The 21,832-nt window shown below is 37.0% G+C and overlaps 1 protein-coding gene across 2 annotated transcripts in view; it reads left to right on the forward strand.

Moving 5' to 3' along the window:
- LOC118266173 (gamma-soluble NSF attachment protein) overlaps positions 1 to 21,832 on the forward strand; it is a 59,760-nt gene that overhangs the window by 9,207 nt on the left and 28,721 nt on the right. For both annotated transcript variants that reach the window (XM_035579600.2, XM_050704261.1), the window contains exons 3-4: positions 1,078 to 1,232; positions 17,580 to 17,735. In XM_035579600.2, the coding sequence (XP_035435493.1) occupies positions 1,078 to 1,232; positions 17,580 to 17,735 (311 nt within the window). The remainder of the gene's footprint in view (positions 1 to 1,077; positions 1,233 to 17,579; positions 17,736 to 21,832) is intronic.

Here is a 21,832-nt window from a genome sequence, read left to right on the forward strand (position 1 = left end):
AACGATTTTGTTCCGAAAACAATTGCTAAGCACTGGCTTAAGTAATTATTCAATGATTTAGAGTACGGCGGTTAGTCACACTTTACATATAAAAGTCATACTTTTCAGTCACATCACAGTCATACTTTATAAAAGTTTGGATGTTTATCCGTTAATCACGCTGAAACTACTGAACGGATTTAAATGAAATTTGGTATACAGGCAGGGTATGGCTGATTTGGGTGATAGGATACTTTTCCCACGGGAACGCGGCCGTAGCCGCTGGCAGAAGCTAGTTTCCTATAAAAACAACGTAGTGTTCTATACGCACCACATGCTACACGTCACTGCGGCCATCAAATCGAGAGCTAACTCATCCTCTTCATATTAATATCATTTTCACATAACATTTAACGTTTTATCTCATAAATCTGTTATGCAAAGTTCTACTTTATTCCCGTATACCCTTTTAAAAGGTTAGTCTATGAGAATAGATTTGTTTGAAATTTTTATTGCCTCGGCGAGAGCAGGTCAGGTCGGTCTAATGTAGATTCTGAATAAGTGGAAATGTTGTGACAAAAATAAAATAGATCAAAATATAAAGTTTTCTGAGGTTGCGCTTTTACTTGTATATCAAGAACGTTTGAAGGCCCCCAAATAAGTTTTATGTTCTATCTTTTACAGTACATTACTAAATATAGTATGTCAATAGGCTCACCGCCTATTACATGGGACTTATTACACAAATGGTGAAAAGTGGGTGTATATTGTACAGATGCATTACGTGTATTAATGTGCACCTCTGCATAAACAGTCGGGGATAAAAGGCGTGACGATATAAAAATAAAAAAGTAAGGTAGACCAAATGATTTTTTCTTAGGTTGTGCTTGTATTTAACACAAGCCCACGTTGTATTGAACTAAGATTTGAAGGCCTCCAAATAATTTTATGATCTAACTTCTATCCACATCTTCGTTAGTATTATACTAGTTTTAACCTATTACTTCAGGAAAATGAATATAAAATAATATCCACAAATAGAATAAATAAGTAAAAATTCAATAGATAGCAGTTTGCTGAAAGCCAGTTTTATTGCAGCCCAGTGCTACCGCATTGCTCGTGACGCAGCCAACTCCAAGGACTGCCATCTGAAAGCCTCAGAGTGTTACAAGAAGAACAACGCGTTCTTCCATGCTGCTAAGGCCCTGGAAAACGCTGTCCTCGTCTGCAAAGATACCGCAACTCCTCAGGAGGTAAGTCTTTTTATTGCATTCTTAATTTATACTATATGTCACCGGAAAATAGCGAGATTCGTAAGTTTATCAATTTACTAGGAATTTTATAAACTTTCGTAGGATTTTAAACGAGAGATAATATTTTACGTCCACATTTTCAAATATTTTGATGCATAGCCGGCCACACGGGCGCTGCGCCATCGCAGCGTTACTATGACGCAGTCTTCACGTCTTAAATACAAAAACGTAGACGTCGCACGAGTACAACCCCTCTCGCTTCTTCTTGGGGGCTGCTGTCCGTCATGTGTGCGTTGCGACGAGTGAACACCTTGGTTATTTGTATGTAAAACAACGCAAGGACAGCGCTGCGACGACGCGCCGTGTGGACTGGCTCTAAAATATTACAATTTATCTCCCGTTTAGAATCCTACGAAAGTTTATAAATATCTCAGTAAATTGATAAATAAACTATAATACTATACGATACACTTACGGATCTTGTTATTTTCCGGTGACATATACATCTAATAGTTTAAAGTCCAAAAGGAATATTTACTATGAGACATGTATGTATGTACTAGTTAGTAAAGGTAAATCGGTGTTTTACTAGCAGTACTACCTAACTATGTTCAATTCTAAAACTTATTTATTGAATTGACCATAGGTCGGTAACGTTCTTGTGACTCCTCTGTTGTTGCGGGTACCATCGGTATAGTTACCATCAGGTGATCCGTTTCCTCAAATCCAAAAAAAAAAAATCCCTATTTCATAAAAAAGTTAGATTGTATATTGTCTTGAAGTACTGTCATATACTTATGAAACTCAGATTGAAATCGGCGATAGATATAGGTATGGATTGTAATATTAATAAAAGGTGGGCCAGAAAGACGTATAATTTGAAAAGCTTTTGCTTTGATATGATATTCTTGCTCAAGTTTCGCGAATCGAATTAGTAGCTACGGAGTGTTTTGGTGGTGTGCAGCGGGAGTTTTATGTAAAAATAACTGATATTAGTTATATTCAGGAGTGAGAGAGTGAGAGTGTGAGAGTGAGAGAATGCGTTAACTGGACCATCGACAGAGACCATTTTATATGTTCGCACTCTTTGCAGCCTCCATTCATCCCCTCGTTTACATTCAAAAAGAGCGACTAGCCACCGACACAAAGGCAGTAGCACTCTCACTTCAATGACTTTTAGTCATTGGTGGCGATCCCCTAACTTGGTGATTTATTTATGCCAATCCTTAATCAAGAAAGAAGGTTTTTAAGTATTTTTTGCTTACGCACGTTGGGGGAACCATAGCCCAGGGGCCCCGTATAATTCACACGGCGGATACTAGCTACGCCCCTGAATTAACCTTAAAAAATGAAACCACGCCATACCTTGTGATAACGAGATCGAGAGTCGTACAGAAATCATACAAACAGCAACTCTACTCTCTTACTAGCTACACGTTTTGGTCTGGCTTTACCACTTCGCTTTTTTTTCTATAAACCTTATCTACTAACTAACTCTTTGTGTAATCCACAAATTGTTGTTTCGGCTATGAGTATTATGTGTATATGAAATTGTACGTTTGGTAACGCACTCACGATGCGGGGAGAAAATCTTGGTGTGGGACAGCGTTAAAACAAGAAAAACTAACAAACAATAATAAAATTTAACTCAAAATTCCTAGAGGGAACGCTTAGAGCGTTTAAATTTCTTTGCACGGTTATAAAATTTTACGAAAAAATTAAAATACGTCGATACTTGGCCCAATCTAGAAATCAAACCAGTCACTGGGCAAGCACCACAAATAAAAAAAAAAACATTAAAAAGTACAGTAAAATAACCGTCGGTTCTCAGTAGTACTACTGAGAACCGACGGTTATATGCTTTAGAAAATAAGTTGTGTCTTACGGCTCTGGGATCTTACTCTATTGCCAATCAGTCGCACTACTAAATGTAAAGTAAAATTCGTGAACATAATATGAGTCAATACAAAGTACTTTCAGTCGACAAGTATGCATAAAGAGATTCATCAATGTATAAATTAATTCAAAGAGGTATATCAGAATCGTATCAGTTTAGTGTCTATCGTCCTTGCGTACCTCATTAACATCAAGTTCTTAACAGCTCAATTCTTGACTGTAGAAAAGAATAAGCCATAATCTCTACGCTTGGACGGAGATCGCAGTTTAAAAGGTATAGCTTTAACAAAGAGCGCTTCTGCTCGGTTCCTGTTAAATATGCAGTCCCTTAGTACCGTCTTACTACATCCCCGGGACGAGCAAAGGTGATGATAAAATGTATTTTTTTTTATGGTATAAGCCAGTAAACGAGCAGACAGATTACCTGATGGTAAGTAATCGCCGCCATCCATGGACACCCGAAACACCAGAGGCGTTACAAGTGCGTTGCCGACATTTTAGGGGTAAGGTATTTAAGGGTTGTTGGGGAAATCGAAAGATTAGGAAGGAGGGTAATTGGGCATCCCGTAACCTCACTCACAAAAAGAAACAACGCAAGCGTTTTTTCATGTGGATTTTCTGTGAGACCGTGGTGTCACTCCGTTTGAGCCGGTCCATTCGTGCCGAAACATAACTCTCCCATACTTAAAACTAAACTTAATTAATATGTGTATTTTACTCTGTTCTACTCTGCTGTCACCACACGGCAATAAGGTACAATTTTATCAAACAGAGTAGTAAATACATACATCGATTTCGAACTCATTTTCCGAAGCGTAGGTCGACCATATTAGTTCTATTATTGACATTATGAAACGTAATAACGATACCTAGCAAATAAAGTAAAAAAGAATAATATAATTGATTCCCCGCCAACGAATTCATATGAAAAACTACCCTGGCGACATGAAGCAAGTAAGTCGCGTATAAATAGGACCATTAGCGGCGTTATTGACAATACACTCCTAACGAGAGAGCTTATTATCGAAGTTCAACGATTACTCAGATATCTTCAGTATGGTTCACTGAATTTCAATTTTATCTGCACTCTATACAAGCCCTTCGGAAATATTTTTAATGAGAGTATTATAAAATTCGTAGAAAATTTTCTTGAAAGGGTATTAAGCACTATAAGTACGGCCCACGCTGTCTGCGAGCTCCAATCCTTATCCTTACTAATATTATAAATGTGAGAGTAACTCTGTCTGTCTGTCTGTCTGTTTGTTACGCTTTCACGTCTAAACCAGTGAACCGATTTTGATGAAATTTGGTACAGAGAGAGAATAGACCCTGAGGAACAACATACTTTTTATTGTAAAAAATAGGGGAGATTGGGTAAAAAGGGGGGATAAATGTTGATATGGAAATTCGTCAATTTTTAATCTGTAACAGTGAAACTTTGTATTTAGATACTTTATGATAAACAAAAGAACATAGGCTAAAAAATACATTGTTAATTTCAATTAAGGTAGGTAGGAAGGAATATAACAACGAAACAATGTATTTTTTTATTGATAGGCAATATAATTTCCTATAAATTAAGGAATAATAATATAGATAACCTTGGCTACTTTTCATCATGATTATAAAATGATGAATCGGCGGTCGTGGTCTCTATGGAATACATATCTTTAAAAATGCTAACAGTAACATATTCTCAAGTAATTTAGATTTTACATGACATATTTATGGCAGCATTTTGAACACCAACCACTAACACAACCACGCGGACGAAGTCGCGGGCAAAAGCTAGTCATTTATAAAAGTTTGCATACCTATGCTATCGTTACCAAAACAACGAAATACTTATATAAAGGGAAATAATTTTCCCGTCCGTTTCCGCACGAGTACACAATATTTGTTTACTGATGCCGCGTCCTTACCGGGCGGTAATACAAGTACATAAAAACAAACGACGCGCGATTGTACAGTGTACATAAACAAAGACGAGATTGCATGTAGGGTTTTGAAGGTCAAATTGCACCCCTTCATTTAGGGTTTAATGAAAGGTGTCTGCGTTCGCCAGCGTCCAGCTGGCTCCCTCAGACCAAACCGGACCCTACCCCTTCACTGTATTTATTCGGCGGTCTGCTTTTGACGTAATTGAGTTGTTATTACAACACAGTACAGCGTTTCAATTAATTTCGCAGAGGATCAAAAGCGAGTGTTATTTTCATTTTATTTTCTCGTGTGGATGATTGAATTCTTTGACGGAAGGGTGAGTTTTGCAAATAAAATCCTGTGTTCAACGTCGAAACTATGTACAAAATACATGCGTGATATATGTAGTTTAATAACGTATGTATTGGACCCGTGCAGTTATCGATCGAGGCGCACGGCGCACCACCTAGGTAGGTGGTGCGCCGGCCGGGACCGTGTCTCCCAACAACAACCGTGATTTTACTAGACTACAATTTCAATATTTCGAGAGTTGTCTAAGTAATTGTTATTGATTTCGATCGCTTCACATCTACAGTACTCAACAATATATTGCTACACGTGTCTTCTAGCGTAAGTAATTATTTATAGAAGTTTTTCGTTTAGTGCCCACTTCGCCCATGTGCTCTTGAGACAGTCAAAAGTATTTCACCAAATTGTAGAAATATTTTGTTGCTCTTTACCTATTTTTCTGTGTATTTCTAGATAGTTGATTATTTTTGTTCGAGTGATGGCCCGCTTTCAATTGGATAGACTCCTGATAAGGGTGTTGATAGGCATTAGACATGTTACTTCTTCAATGCCAATAGTATAATTCCAGCGAGTGATAGACTTTTGTGTTGAAGCCGAGTAGAGAAGGAACGTATTAGAATAGAATACTAAAGAAAAATCATCAGAAGTAACGAGCGACAAAAATTCACACAGTTATTTAGGCAAAAGCAAACTTTATAATAGTTAACAAACAAAATTAATCTTGTTTGTAATTCTACTTTCATACCTTTTTTCAATACGAATGTTTAATGTTTATGCAAAATTGTTTTTACAAATGTTTTTCCTTTTACTAAAATAGCTTCGATTTTGATAAAACAAAGTATAAAATGGAATCCTGTTCGTCTGCCTCCCTTCCTCCCCGAGGGTGGTGTAGGCAGATAAGTACGGGGGTCGAGACCTGGGGACACTCAACTCTGAGTATTATTAATTAATTGGCTATGCATCAATGATACTCTATACTGCACAAGGCGACGTCGCGACGTCGGCGCGACACATGGCGTGTGTAGCGAACTATAATTATTTCCAATTTACTTGCTACTGAGCTAAAATGAACATGTATGACGTCAAGTTTTTAGGGTTACCAACTGTGCCCAACGGGTAAATACAGGAACCCTATTGTTAGGACTTCGCGGTTTATTTTGGGTCTACCTTTATTAGCAGAATTTTTTGGGTCATAATTTTTTTTTGCATGACAACGCACGGCAGAAACTTCATTTCGCAGAAAATCATTCGGTATACCATCATTTGCAATACATTAATAACGCATAATTTTGTAAGTCAGAATTATCTTTAGGCATAAATTGATACCCATAATAATTAAAAAGTAGAACCATCATATATCAGAAAGTTCACAAGTTAATCATCTTTTGGCATACTTTTTCATAACAATTGAAAGAGTCATCTGCAAGCATGCAAGCAAGCATGCATGCAGCATGCAAGCAAGCAAGCAAGCAGCATTCAAGCAAGCATTCAATATGCAGCATGCAAGCAAGCATGTTCTGTCACGGCTTCGGCGCTGCAGGGCTCCAGCGGTCCCACGCGCGCTAATCGTCGCAGACGGCTTTCGCTCACCACCGCAGCTTCAGCTTGATGGCCGGCTTCGCCGGCCAGCATCAGCGGCGGCGGTTCGGTCCTAGCCGGCTGCTCCTCAGCCCGTGGGCCGCCTCGCCCTTCCGCGCCTATGCAATTTTAAATTGCACTCTAGGGGTAGGGCAGACAAGACTACTTGCAGTCGGTTTTGCAGCGATTCGGTTCTGTCACGTCAACAATTTTAGTAGTACGACATATAGACTTTTAAGACAATATTTTAATTTAAGATTAAGAATATGTTTACACTTTATAAAAAACACAATAATTATGCCTAATAAAATTATTCTAAATGATATTCTACCATCTTCTTAATATGTCAAGTGAAATTATTCCAAATAATCGTCGTTCTGAATAAACGTTATGTGAAATGAAATTACACAAAATTAAGCTTTGCCAAAAGTAATTATACCAAATAAAATTCTGCCATCTTAAAAGTATGCCTTTGTAAATTCGTACATATAAACATTCGGCAAAACAATAATTATATTATATGACTTTTATGCCATATGTATATTCGTTTAAAGAAGATTCTGCCAAGTGTGTTATGCCAAACAAATTTCGGAGCATTAATATTCTAGCAGATAGAGGGAACCCGTTTATTTTCCTTAGGGCTTAGACAGGGGTGCTGGGTTTTATAAATTTTGCTCTCCAAAGTGGTACGAATGTCACCCCTCCTAACTATTCCGAAGCAAGTCTTTTCGATGCGTCGGTCACAATTCTAGACCTGAGATTACTTGAATTAGACGCAAATTATACTTTGTTCCAGACACAGTAATTTGCGGATTATAATTGTTACTTGAGTCAATTTAAACGCCCACATAATATAAAGTTACGCAATCCATCGGAATAATAACCCTTAGTAATATTTCATCTTTAATTTCGTGTTATAGGCTTAACGTTAAAAGCGAGGCCTCCCCACAAATCTGTGGTTTGGGCTTACGTCAGCAACGCGTCAATTTCAATAAACCCTACAGAACAAAGCTTGTTTCATTTGTTTACTCGAACTTTGTCCCGCGATAATCTACATTACATTTGTCCGTTTAAACAATCTCTTCTAAATTTTGAGGACATTTAACATTTTCAGTTTCACCAGCTTATAAGTGGCAGTACAAGTAAACGATTAGTTTAGGTACTACCTTACGGTATGTAGCTTTTAGTCAAGAGATGGTTTAGGGGTCGTTAATGATCATGGTCATGTGTGAATCAAATTGTGAGTTTTGAAAAACGAAAGTGTTCTTTCTTTACACATAGACATAGATAAGTTTTTAGCCAATTGTTAATGTTTTAGTATAAACGAAGAGGCGATCTGAATCGCCACTCAAAACTTGGCAGTCACACTTATGACCACTGGACAACTCTATAACGTAAACATAAAGTCTCGCGTTTTGATGTTGATAGGGGGATACATCTCATCTATCATAGCATGTTTATCTAGCTGTAAGCTATTGCCATTTACAATTGGTACAATTTCAAGGCCCTGCTGTGGTTACTGAGATTTTTATTTATAATTATTTAAGGACTTTGTCTTTACTAGGAAATTTTCGTTGAAAGTTTTTTTTGACGTGAGATCCGGCAGTTGCACTAGTGATCACTTGACCAATGAGGCAGTAAAACTTTTTTCTTCATAACATAATGATATTAGTTTGGGCAGACAAAGATGAAGATGAAGTGTGAGTGTAAGTAGACATGTGGATTAACACGAGCCGTAATGACTAAAGTTGCTAAAAGTATTGCCTGGCTCTTATACAACTACATAAGTTCAATTATTTACCGACATATGTATAGAAAGGGTGGTCGCGTTTTAGCAACATCATCAAAACGAGAAAGTTTCGTATGTCTGTTTTCTTTCCCCTCTGATATCTTGATATTGATATACGAATCTAAACATAAATGGAAGAGTAAAACACCCGTCCTCAGAGCGGAAAATAATCATACCGTAATAATTTGCGTCCAGACTATACCTCTTAGAGTAAGAGCCCAGCCCTGCCAGATATTACTTATTTTCTGAAAGACAAAACGCTACTCGGTATCACATACCGAGTAGCTTTTATATGTACCTTGAACGCCTGCGTACCAGCTAAGTTGGATAGATGGCCGATTCCCAGGTATCAGGTGAGGAAGGTTAGTAAAAATAAGACTAACTTAACTTATATTCTGACGTTTGATTTTTATATATGTTACTTATGCCCGAATACTCGAACGTCAGTTAAACATAGCCGTTAGTTAAGTCTAACTTTAAGATAAGCATTGCTCAAATATAAATGGGATACTGAAACGCTAGGTTAATTCAAATTAAGTTGTAGTTAGCTGAGCAGCCGTTAAATGTTTGCTTTATGGCCACATCGTGCACAAAAAGCATGTTCTCGGTTACAGAATAAATTACGTATTCGTTTCACGCAGCGTACTTTGATCATATAGCTAATTCAATAATAATAATATATGTAATAAGATTGAATTAATTTCACCGTAATGAATTTTATTACATTCATGTATATATTTTATTAATGTAAACTGTAAACTGTAGTTGACCCATCACATGACATTATAATAATTAGTGAGATATACCTAAACTTAGGTATTCATATTCCCATCAAATGTTTTACAACCATTATTTTACTTTTCTTTATTTTAGATGATGATACAGCCAACCACAGTGCAGTAAGCATTGTTTGTATACAATCACATGAGAAAACTGGTATCAAACTAAAAATGTTTAAAATTATAATTATTATAAAAATGATCAAAATTTTAAAATGTATAAAATCTTTACTAGATGGCAAAGAAGCTTCCGCTGCTGTTGGGTCTACAGACTAAACTAAAGGCCACAAAGATCAGCAAAATTTACTAGTAATAAACTGTTAGTAATTGTTACTGAATGGTTTATTTTTATTTTCTTTTATTAATGTTGTACAATATTATATTTCAGGGGAAAGACCTAAAGGAAATGGCAATGTGAAACAACAGTATTTCAAAATTGAGAAATGCAAAACTTGAAAATAAATACCTATTTGATAAACCTCAATAAAATGGCAATAAATAAATACAAACTAGAAGTGCAAATATTGAAATTATTGCCATTTTGTTGAGGTTTATCAAATATTTATTTTCAAGTTTTGCAATTCTCATATTTTAAACTATTTTTTATCTTCTTGTTATTGACTTCATTTTATTTCATTTAAGATATATAATAATATTTACATATAAAACACCCATAACCTGTCGCTAATATTAATATTAATAAAACTATTATAATTTGTTTTTAATTCTTTATTCATTTCTAACTACTTACCTTAAATTATTATGCCCTAAATTCTTTCAATGCCCTATACGCATTTCCAATCATAATTGAATTAATCTAATATGGGTGCAGTCCTAACTACTTGGCAAATTGATAAACAAAGATTTCATGCCGGCAATTTTGGCTGGTACTTTATGCACAATCCGGTGAACAGTTGGTTGTTCGACATGAAAGATATCTCCTATTACACGTTGGTAACTGCCTGTGGCGTAAAATCTTAACGTAATTAATATTTGGTCTATTGGCTGCAGAGCTCTGTTTCGCTTCGTAAAAGGCCTGATGCTGCTTCCAAGCTCCGAATCCAAATACAAAACTGTTTCTTTGGAAACACGGAAGCGTGCACGAAATTCCATATCATTATATTGTTCGAATGCATTTAATTTCACAACATTGTTTCGGGTTGGACGACTTTCATCATCGGAAAGTGAAGATAGCGACGATAAAGACATTTTAAGCACACAAATTCACTAGCAAAATTATAATTTTACAAAGCAAAATGACAGGATAACAAGCCTTCAAACTGTTTAGGAGCACGTCAGACCACCCTTACATTTGAGTGGACTTTGACATAAGTTTGACACATGCTCAACTTTAATTAACGTTTCAGTATTCCGTTTTTTCATTTAAGTGGGCTTTGAGCATTGCTTAATTTTAAGTAGGTCCTAAATAGATAACTAACCTTTGAGTATACCAAACTAGAATTTAACGGCGTGCTCAATGATTTAAGCAGCCGTTAAATATTTGAGAGACGATTGAGTATTCGGGCATTAGAGGACTATTTTTAAGCTATATTTGTTGAGCCAGACAAATCGTAAGGGCCAGACATAAAAATAATTCAGCCGATCATGAGCGCGAGGGTACCATACTAGCGTTTTGGAGCAAGTGAGACGTCTATGCCATTTCTATCTCTTAAATATATAGCCCGCCTTATTTTACTATGCGCTGTATCAGTGTTGCCACATCTACCAACTTTTAGGTAGATCTACCAAATTTGCCGTCAGTCTACTTATTTTGAAAAAATTGTAATGTGATTTTTATTTTCATAATGTTTTCTGTAAATATAATCTTAATACTTAGCACTTTTGGTACAATAGTTTTTCATTTTCATTCCAATAGGACAAAACATAAACTTGAAAAATATAATATTAATCTTATGATTAATATTAATCATATGATATATATATATATATATATATATATATATATATATATATATATATATATTATATATATCTTATGATTAATATTAATCTTATGATTAATACTAGCTTCCGCCCGCGAATCCGTCCGCGCGGATGTCGGTCTTCGCGTGGAAATTTTATTTCTACATTTTGAGTAACTCTGACAATGACATCTTATAAATATCTATTGGACCCAAATACGGCGAGGCCCATAATAATTAAGGAGATCCCTCTATTGAGCTACTGCTGTTGAGCAGAATAAAACTGAAAAATAAAGATTATTTTCTACGTATTTTTCTAGGATAAAAAGTAACCTATTTTATGCCCAGGATAATAAGGTATAATTATACCAAGTTTTATCGAAATCGAACCGTTAGTTTTCACGTGATGCCTGAACATATATAGACAGACAGACAAAAAAAAATTGATCACATATTTGGGTTTGGTTTCGATCCAGTAACACCCTCTGCTATTTATTTTTTCTATATTTTCAATGAACAGAATTGACCCTTCTACAGATTTATTATATGTATAGATGAATGAATGAATGAATGAATGAGAGTGTTATAAACGTAAGAGTAGACAAATATAATCAGAAAGCTCCGAACTGCTAAGCTATCGGGAGTTATACGTGTTATTGTAAGTCAACCATAAAAGATAGAAATTTGCTGTCGTGGAATATTTTTTAAACCAGTTTGAGGAGAACATTTCTGTCGTACATTATTTCTGTGTAGCTTTAACCATTAAGGCTGCACACAAAATGGAGTAAGTTCTCCTGTTTTCCCAACATTTCCCTTCACTGCTCTGCTCCTATTGATCGTAGCGTGATGAAAGTATCCTATTTTATGCCCAGGATAATAAGGTATAATTATACCAAGTTTCATCGAAATCAAACCGTTAGTTTTCACGTGATGCCTGAACATACAGACAGACAGACAGACAAAATTTTTTTTAATCACATATATGGGTTTGGTATCGATCCAGTAACACCCCCTGCTATTTATTTTTTCAATATTTTCAATAAATATTTGTATAACAATTATCAATAAATATTTGTTAGCAATTAATTTCATTAAATAAAAACTTGTTAACATTTTATTTTATAAAGGTCAGCAAAATATTTATTGATATTATTGTTTTTAATAATTAGACAATTATTAGTAATTTGTAATCAAAACATAATTTTATTATTTAATCGTCCTGGTCATCATCGAATCGTCATGCTCTATTATTCTTAAGTCATCATCCTCTTCGTTATCATTTTCGTGCCTGAATGCTTATTCTGTAAAAGCAGATAAATATATATTTTTTAAATAAGTTATAATGAAACAAATTCAATACTTTAAGTGAATGTAAAATACCTAAATCTTCCTGAAGTGATTCACTGACAAAACCTGGTAATTGGTCACCGTCAAACCACTGAAAATGGTATTGGTTTTCTACCAATTTCCAGCCATTGTTCTCAGGAGCGAAAATGCTTGGTTGTTTTTTATTAGCATTGTTCCATATACTTGAAATGTAATTAGCTCGGCGAAATTGTTGGAAAAGCTCACTTTTGAGGTGGTAGATTGCTAGCATCAAAGTTTTGCTTCATACGTGGTTTACGTGTCGATGTCATTGTCAACGTCAAACGTAAGAGTTTTTATTCGCTGGTGAGCTAAGTCAAAAGCCATACCACCTCATCCTCATCCAATAGCGTTGAAATATTTCTACTTGTAATTCATTTATTCATAAATACAATTATTTACATTTACGTATTCAAACATTATGAAAATAAAAATCACATTACATTTTTTTCAAATAAGTAGATTGACGGCAGATTTCGTAGATCTACCAAAAAATTGATAGATGTGCGCTAGTATCTGCTCGGCTGATTTTTTTTTTATGTCTGGGGGATGTCTGGCCCTTACGATTTGTCTGGCTCAAATATAGCTTAAAAATAGTCCTCTAAGTAACATATATAAAAATCAAACATCATTTTTTTAGGAGTTTTAAAGCGGCTGGTAGTAGTTATGGCCGACGGAAAGTGTCTGGCGGATATTATTTTCTAATGAATGTTTTATAAAGCTTATATAAAAATCAGCCATCAGAATTTAAGTTAAGTTAGTCTTATTTTTACTAACCTTTCTCACCTGATACCTGTAAATCGACCGTCTATCTAACTTAGCTGGTATGCAGGCGTTCAAGGTACACATAAAAGCTACTCGGTATCCCATGTTTCGTCTTTCAGAAAATAAGTAATGTCTGGCAGGGCTGGGCTCTTGGTCCTATACACAAATATGGAGTTATCAACATGCTCCCCGGCGTTGCCATAGCTACGGAGGACGCGCGCTAATTACGAGATATTTTCGTATATTTTGTTTTGTTGCTCATTATTGCAATCTGTTATGATATATTATACCGTTTGATCTTTCCGATTCTCAGTTTTGTCAATAGGTTCTCAATAGGTCTCAGGTTCTATTCCTGGATGGGTCAAAGTATTCTTGATTTTTTTGGTTATTCAAAAATTGTTAGCATCTAGTAAGTGTAGTTTACGGTCACAGGGCACATAGGGACTCATAACATGTCTGGTGAAAAATCCTCACTTTGTGTATTTTAACTTCTACTGTGTACTTCTTTAGGGGTTAAATAATTCTTCTTAATATTTTAGATACCTAGTATACTACCCTGAACTGTCTTTTCAAATTACAAATTTAACTTTAAAACAAAACCTTAATCTTATACGTTATGTAGGTTGCCTTGACGATGAACTTATTTTAATCACCTATTGATTTATGTCAACTCAATGTGGAGGAGTTATGCCCTTACAAAACTCATTAATAATGAATACATGTCTTTAACATTATACACAATTTGACGAGCTTTTCAGGACCGCCCACGTCCCTAGAAGGTGAAACAAAGGATTTGTGAAGGGGTGCCGTGGGCTCGTGGGGCCCCGATTAGGGGTTCACCTCGCAGACTGTTAGTGACCGAATTACACGTGCAATATTTATGTATGTTTGTACAAATGTGTCCTTTTTTATCCTTATTAAATAAATTGGAGGGTTTAATCACACAGTGATTATGTCACCCTCATAGGACCCTTAACAAAATATACACATTAACATAAAATAACTTAATATCTATTAACAAAAGTATTTTTAACTAATAAATACAATTTTCTAGCTTTATCTGATAATGGAAGAGACAAAACACTGTTATATTTACTTACATCATAATTTGATGTAGGAAATATTTGTTTTCTTTCAACTTCGCCCCGAACACATGATGTGTCCTGTTACGTGTGATTTCGCAATCATTATGGCGTATCAGTTACCATGCGTATTTTGCTACTAGACATCTAATTTTGAGGCTCTTCGCACAGAGTTTATGTATTTAGTAGCCAAATCTACCGATAAGTAGATTGGTTAAAAAAACACTGCTTTTTTAGGTTTATTTATGTTTTTCTCTTTTTAAATGATAGTACATATTACAAGGTTTCGCTTCTTGAGTGGGCCAAAACGTTTTTGGGATTTTGTTTTTGAAAAAAGGTTGGTATATGTGTGTGACACATTTAATATTGTTAGCTTCTACTAACCTACTCGTTCGTAGAATAAACGACATGATGTTTTATTACGTTACGTTGACGCTGTCTGTATAGGGAGGCCTTACTTTTATTACTAGAAACAATCTTATTTGAGACACGATTTTAGTGCGTTCAATCAACAGCCAGATAGTTCTCTGTTGTGTTATGGACTTTCTCTACAAAGGAAGGGTTTGCCAACATTTTAGAGATCGCAGTTGGAAGGTTTCAGTTCATCAGTATTGTGTAGTTGCTTAGTTAGCTCTTACTATACCGCGGGAAGACTGGTGTAGTAAAACAATGAATTCTACTCGCTTACCACAAGGCTGTGTGTCCAATACACCTGAGTAACTAGCCAATCCGTGTAACAACGACGATTCCCAAATTGTACATTATTATTTCAACAATGTTTTTATTTATTTGTGTCCAATTCTCACAAAATGTTGGTCGCTACTTAAATATTATTCTTATTGTTGCTGCTTGGAATTCGCTTGACTGATTTACAAACACAATAAAGCTAATGTAAGAGGGTTTCGAGTGTAACAATAATTTTATTTGTATGCTCGAGGGTGTAGGTCTTCCTATTTTGTTGTTGCGTTGACCTGCTGTTGCTACGGGCCAGTCCAATATGATGCTTTGTTTTTAAAGGTTTCTTTACAGGTGTATAATTTCGTTGTTACTTATATTTCAATGATTAATTCTGAAAAAATATTTAAGTCGTATATTTGTATTTTTACTAGTACCCAGTGTACCTAGTGTTTAATAGGGAAACAGAATCGGACGAGTGCTAAGCGTAGGGGTTCGCCCTACGCTTTAAATAAATACAAAATTGATTGAAATGGGGAGACAGTTAGTCTTCCCCCCGCTCGTCTACCCTTCACTCGCCGATACATTCGGCTGTAGGTATAGGGGTGTGGACCGCACGAATCCCCCGTTCTCCTCGCAAGCCCCGCGGACGCTCAGGACGCCGCGCGACGTCGGGCGTCGGTGTATGTATGTTTATACTTAGGAATCTAGATTGTGAATGACATGGTTTCCATTGTTCCATACTATCATGCGTTTTAAGTACTAAGTAAGGGTCGGTTAAACCGAAGTGGTTTTAAGCGTGTAACTTTATGAACTTTTAAAATTTTGTAGGTGCGGTGTTTTATGAGACTTATTTTAAAATAATAAACCGCTCTTGAGAAAAATCGTAATGCAGCTTAAGCTTTATACTAAATATCGGCAAATAAATTTAAATTAAATCTATGATACATTCACGGTTCACGGCACAAACGTTAACGTACTGATGTTGACATGAACAGTATGTTCACGCACGTCACGTCAATTTCGAGCGTTTGACGTGATACAATGTGAACAAAGGCAACTGCGTCCGTTCAACCGTGCTTGATATTACTCGGTTTGACTTGTTGATCACACAACCTTGTTCAAGAGTTTTAAGACTATTCCATGTATGGTTCCAACGTCTTACGACTTATGGATTTTGTATTTGAAGTCGTTCTAGAATAGTGAGTTATGGTCGACAAAAGTTTGTACACGTGCTTATCATATATTTTATCGTCAGATATACCTAGACCCTGCAAAGGCAGGCATATCTTACATCTAGACGCTAAGACATACCTCGTCTCAAAAAAATATGGCTTAAGGTAAACTAACAGACGCATCATAATATCACATCAAACACAGTGATAGTAAACAATTGCCACCCGCGAAACAGATTTTTGCCGGAGGAAGGGGGAAGGGGGATTGAACTTATGTACTTTCATTCGCCCTAGGTGGTAGTCTGATGCCCCTTGCACATGCGTAGATCGTAAATAAGGGTGAAAGGTGATATTGATTTACTGAATAATATAAAGAGATTGATTGTGAAGCGTCTCACGCGTGCGCGGTGTGCGGCGGCACAGTCTGGCTACGAGGGTAGACTGGGGATAGCGTTCGTCGCTGACGGACGCGTCGTTTGTGGCCTGCACTTAGTGCATTTATTTTAAAGTTTAAATTTTTTTATATCGATTTTTTACTTTTGTATTTCAGTTGCTATCCGTAAAAGTACTTATTATTTTATAAAGTTATTTCGTTCGTGAAGTGATTGTAAGTGTGGTCCGCCCTCGGTTACTGGTGGGATTAGTGTTCCTCTGCCTATTTTGGGAAAGAATGGGCGCTATGTGATGTGTTGTTTTATTTTGATACGCGTTACGATGTATTTAACTTAAATGTTTCGGTTTTCGTGTGAAAAGTGATTATAAAAACGACGTTATTTTACTAACTTATTCAAATATGCGTAGTTCCCCGATCTGCAAACAATGGCAGATGTCGCTACCGTCGCTTACATCCACAGCGACATCTACAGATTATATTTAAATAATGAAAACTTGTGTTCATTATAAATCAGCTTTCAAAGTATATAAATAAAGTTGTTTTTTTTATTAATGCTTTTGAACTATTCTTTTTTTTTTAAATTGGGGATCAATACTTTTTAACGTACGCGTATCCAATATAAAACTACAGTCCAATAGGTGTTTAAAGGTAGGGTCTAATTATAAAACTTTTTTTATTAATGTTCTTTTTCTTTTCAGCTGCATAAATTGGCGTTGGAGTCAGGGGAGTTGTACCAACAGCACGGTTCTGGCGACAGCGCTGCCTCCGTACTAGGGAAGACAGCTAAGATAATCGAGGAAGCGTCTCCTGAACTAGCTGTGGAGCTATTCCAAATGGCTGCCGACGCGTCTGCTGTAAGTACACTACTAAATTACTTAATACAGTTTTGTGTACCTACTGTTTGAAACGTGTGTGTGAGACCGAGTATTTGGAGTTTTACTTGCAGACTGCTCGTTCTAGAAACGTGTGTTCGATTTTTTTTACCCTTCGCGACTTTTTGCCGATTGCCTTTTGCCGCGACATATTTTTTTTTTAATAATTGCGTAATACATGTCTAGTTACCTATTAACATAACTATTGGCATCAAACATTTAGTCTAATCGGCCGAGCGACTGTCGATAATTCAAGTTAGAATATCACCTTCAGCGAATTTTTCCTGTCGGACGCCATTATAAGTTGGCTAAAACGGTAACATTTTGTCCGGGCCCTAAAATCTTTTTTGTTATTTGAAATAAGCGATCAGCCCCGAGACTATAAGCTGATAAGCTGAGTTATTATGGTTGGAAAAGAAGAACTTATTTCTTATTTTCTTATAATATCACACCAGTTCGTGCCCGCGATTTCGTCCGCGTGAAATAGAAACATGGATTTTTTTTATCGAAATGTGATGTTGCTTAGTAAAGATACAGTTTTCCAATGATAAAATGTTTTTTGAAGTCGGTCTCGTTGGTCGAGTGGTCGCAAGAGGTTTCTGCCTCGATTCCCGGGTTGGGCAAAGGATTACTGGGCTTTTTTCGGCTTTTCGAAAATTTCTCAGTGGTAGCACGGAGTCTGTAATTGTGGCTAGTATATGGCAATAGGCTCACCCCCTATTACCTACATGGGACTTATAACACAAATGGTGAAAAGTGGGTGTACATTGTATAGCGGCATTACGTGCCATAATGTGCACCTCTGCTTACCCCTTCGGGAATAAAAGGCGTGATGTTACGTTAAGTTAAATTAGTATAGAGATATTTGAGGGTTTTCATTCTGCCATGTTTTATTACTTATTTAAGGATTAACAATCAACTTGTGTTACCTTCGACGTTCGGCCGATTGTATACACACCAGTGCGTCAAATTATACCAATTTATCATTGTCTTTCAATACATTTTCTATCTTATTACAAAGCATTAGAGTTGAAAGTATAGTCGCACACTGTTACTAGAACGTGTAGTCTGTGCACAGGGCCGGATCTACGAATCGAGATAGACCCCGAGTGTATTCGGAAAGATTGCTAAATAATAATAATTATTGTAGTAGATTACGAAACTAAATATAGGGATAAATTTCTACGAATTTATTAATCGTAAAAAATTATGTTTCATATGTATACTTGTATGAATATACAAGTATACATATGAAACTTTCAGTACTTAAACTTACTTTCTGTCTAAAACAAAATACTGTTTCGGTACCGAACAACCTAATAAACTGCCTCGTAGGCCGAATGATTACTAGTGCGACTGTCGGGCAAAGAGTCTCGGGTTCGACCTCAGTAGTAGCACGGAGGCCTAATCACTACATAGTATAAAACAAAGTCGCTTTTTCTGTCATGTTGTATGTCCCTATGAACGCTTAAATCTTTAAAACTACGCAACGGATTTTGATGCGGTTTTTTTTAATAGATAGAGTAACTCATGAGGAAGGTTTTTATGTATAATACAGGTATAATATATCACCATTGCACCTATGCGAAGCTGGGGCGGGTCGCTATAAAGTATAATTTGACAATATATTGCAAACCAAGATGGAGTACCCTTTTATTCTGAAATGCAATTGATACATGTGTTGTATAGTGTGTGTGTCTGTCTATATGTAATATAGATCGAGCCAGGCATAGGTTTACTATCCTTCTTTATCGTTTAAAATGCATATTATAAGGGACGGGTCAGTCATTCCCTCCCCTAACTACGCTCCCTCTCCCTTCCCCCTCCCCCCTTAATTGGCTCGACGTTATTTGCTTTTGCTTTGAGGGCATGGCGATAGACAAAAATAAAATATACTCATTATAAATCGTGTTTTATTTTCCTAATTATAGAGTGACTGGTTATCATTTGATCCATAATGTGTAATCGTATGCAAAAGGGTACTTCCATCTTTTAGGTTTTTAGTCTCGTTGGTTTACGGTTGGCGGTGATTAATAATTAAGTTAGTTAAGACCTGCAAAGTTATTTTTTTCAGTGTTTAGTCGTAGCACAGAGTCTACATTGGGATAGGCTAAAGCTACCATACTATAACTGTCGTAAAGTGTGTGTTACATTGTCTCCGTGCCTTAATGCCTTTTGGGGATAATAAGGCGTGATGTTACTTTATATAGGGTGACTGGTAATTAGTGAACGATATTTAAACACGTGATTGTACTCATGATTACAAACAACTTTCCCAATGAAATTTTGTATACTCATTAGATTTAATTTTATCACAATAACAATTGTTAACAGTACATACTGGGTGTAAGGAAAACGCTCTCGAAGCCAAAAGACTTTTGCTTTATTATACGAACACAGTTTAATAACAATAACCATTCACCAAATGGTTAATGTATTAGTGATTTAGTATTTTTCAAAACCGCAATGTACAGCGTACAGAATTTAAGGTAAACGACATCGCACGCGCGCGCAATTTTCATACCTACCGTACCGCCCGCACGATCCAGCGGCGTGGCGGGCGGTACGGTGAAACACGCGCCTATTCATCCTATACGTAGGTATACGTTGAAGCGTATTGTTTACTGTAAAACACTTACCTAGCTAAATCCTTTGCGATCGAACAAGGTGGGGCTCGAATTGTGCCCCATTCATCTCGATGCAGAGGCGGGCTCGGCGATATGTTGCCGCATGAAGACGGGGCATCAGGCCTCGGCCTCGAATTTTGCGGGCAGCGGGGCGGCGGCGGCGCGGGAGCGGGAGCGGGGCGGCGGCGGCGGACCCGTTCTCGAAACTAGCGGGCAGATCGCGCGGCACTACAGCGGTGTAGTGTTGTGTTCGTGGTTGTGTTGTCGAGATATTTGTTTTTATTAGCGAACGAAATCTTTTTGATTCAAATTTATTCCTAACGCTCGATTTACTGTGGGCAAAAGAAGAAGACCTACTATAGGGCAAGGAAAATAAATGGCGAGTTTTATCGAAATTATGAAGAACAGAGACAAAATCCCGACAAATTCTACGACTACACTAGAATGAGTGTAGAAACTTTTGACTATATTCTTGAAACTATCAAGAGTGATTTCAGTTTTTGCTTTAGTCTTCAATATTCAGTTCGTTTTTTATTTCTTCCCATAATTGGTTAATTTTTCTTCTATTTTTATGCTTCACATCTTTGCTGTTCCGTATGGGTGTCCTCTCAAAGATTGCCGAAATCATTTGCTCTTGCACGTCCGAGGACATTTTGATACGTCACAAAAAAAAATGTAGGTACACAACACTATACTACAATGCAGACGCGCAACGCGGTCGGTCACCGCTTGACTGGAGTGCACCGCTCGTTGCCCGCTCCCGCGCCGCTCCCGCGCCGCTCCCGCGCCGCTGTTTTCGAAAACCGGTCCATTTGATTATACGCAAAAGATCCTGCCGCTGCCGCGCCGCCGCCGCCGCCGCCCCGCTGCCCGCAAAATTCGAGGCCGAGGCCTCAAAGTTGGGTCTTCATTAGAATGCTCACGTGACTGATTAAATACGTCTATTAGTCTTTGCCGCATTTCATCCGCACTAGAACACTCGCGGTCGAACACTCTTTCCTTAACGTACCTCCACAAAAAAAGTCTAAGAAGGGGGTTAGATCGGGCGAACGGGGTGGCCAAGCTTGTGGTCCTAGCCTGCCGATCCACCGGTCTTCCAACATCACCGAGAGACGCTCACGGACACTTCTCACTACGTGCGGCGGCGCACATCGTGCTGGAACCATGTATTTCGGTACTCTGCCAGCGACAACGAATCTAAAAAGGCGATTTTCTAAAACTCGTTGAAATGCTGCCGTTATTACACGAGAATCAGAAGGATGCCGCACGTTTGGATGTCTTTCTCGGTAAATCCTTAATGCAAGGGAAGCATTACCCCGAGCCTCGCCTAAACACATCAACATGTTGCCGTATTCACGAGCACTGTACACGTACGGTTGAGGCATTGTTAAACAACACGAACACAAACTTAACAATAACTAAAAAGAAACTTAACAATTAACTAACAATAAC

This window comes from Spodoptera frugiperda, chromosome 25 (assembly GCF_023101765.2).
Source record: "Spodoptera frugiperda isolate SF20-4 chromosome 25, AGI-APGP_CSIRO_Sfru_2.0, whole genome shotgun sequence".
In the NCBI taxonomy this organism is placed as follows: domain Eukaryota; kingdom Metazoa; phylum Arthropoda; class Insecta; order Lepidoptera; family Noctuidae; genus Spodoptera; species Spodoptera frugiperda.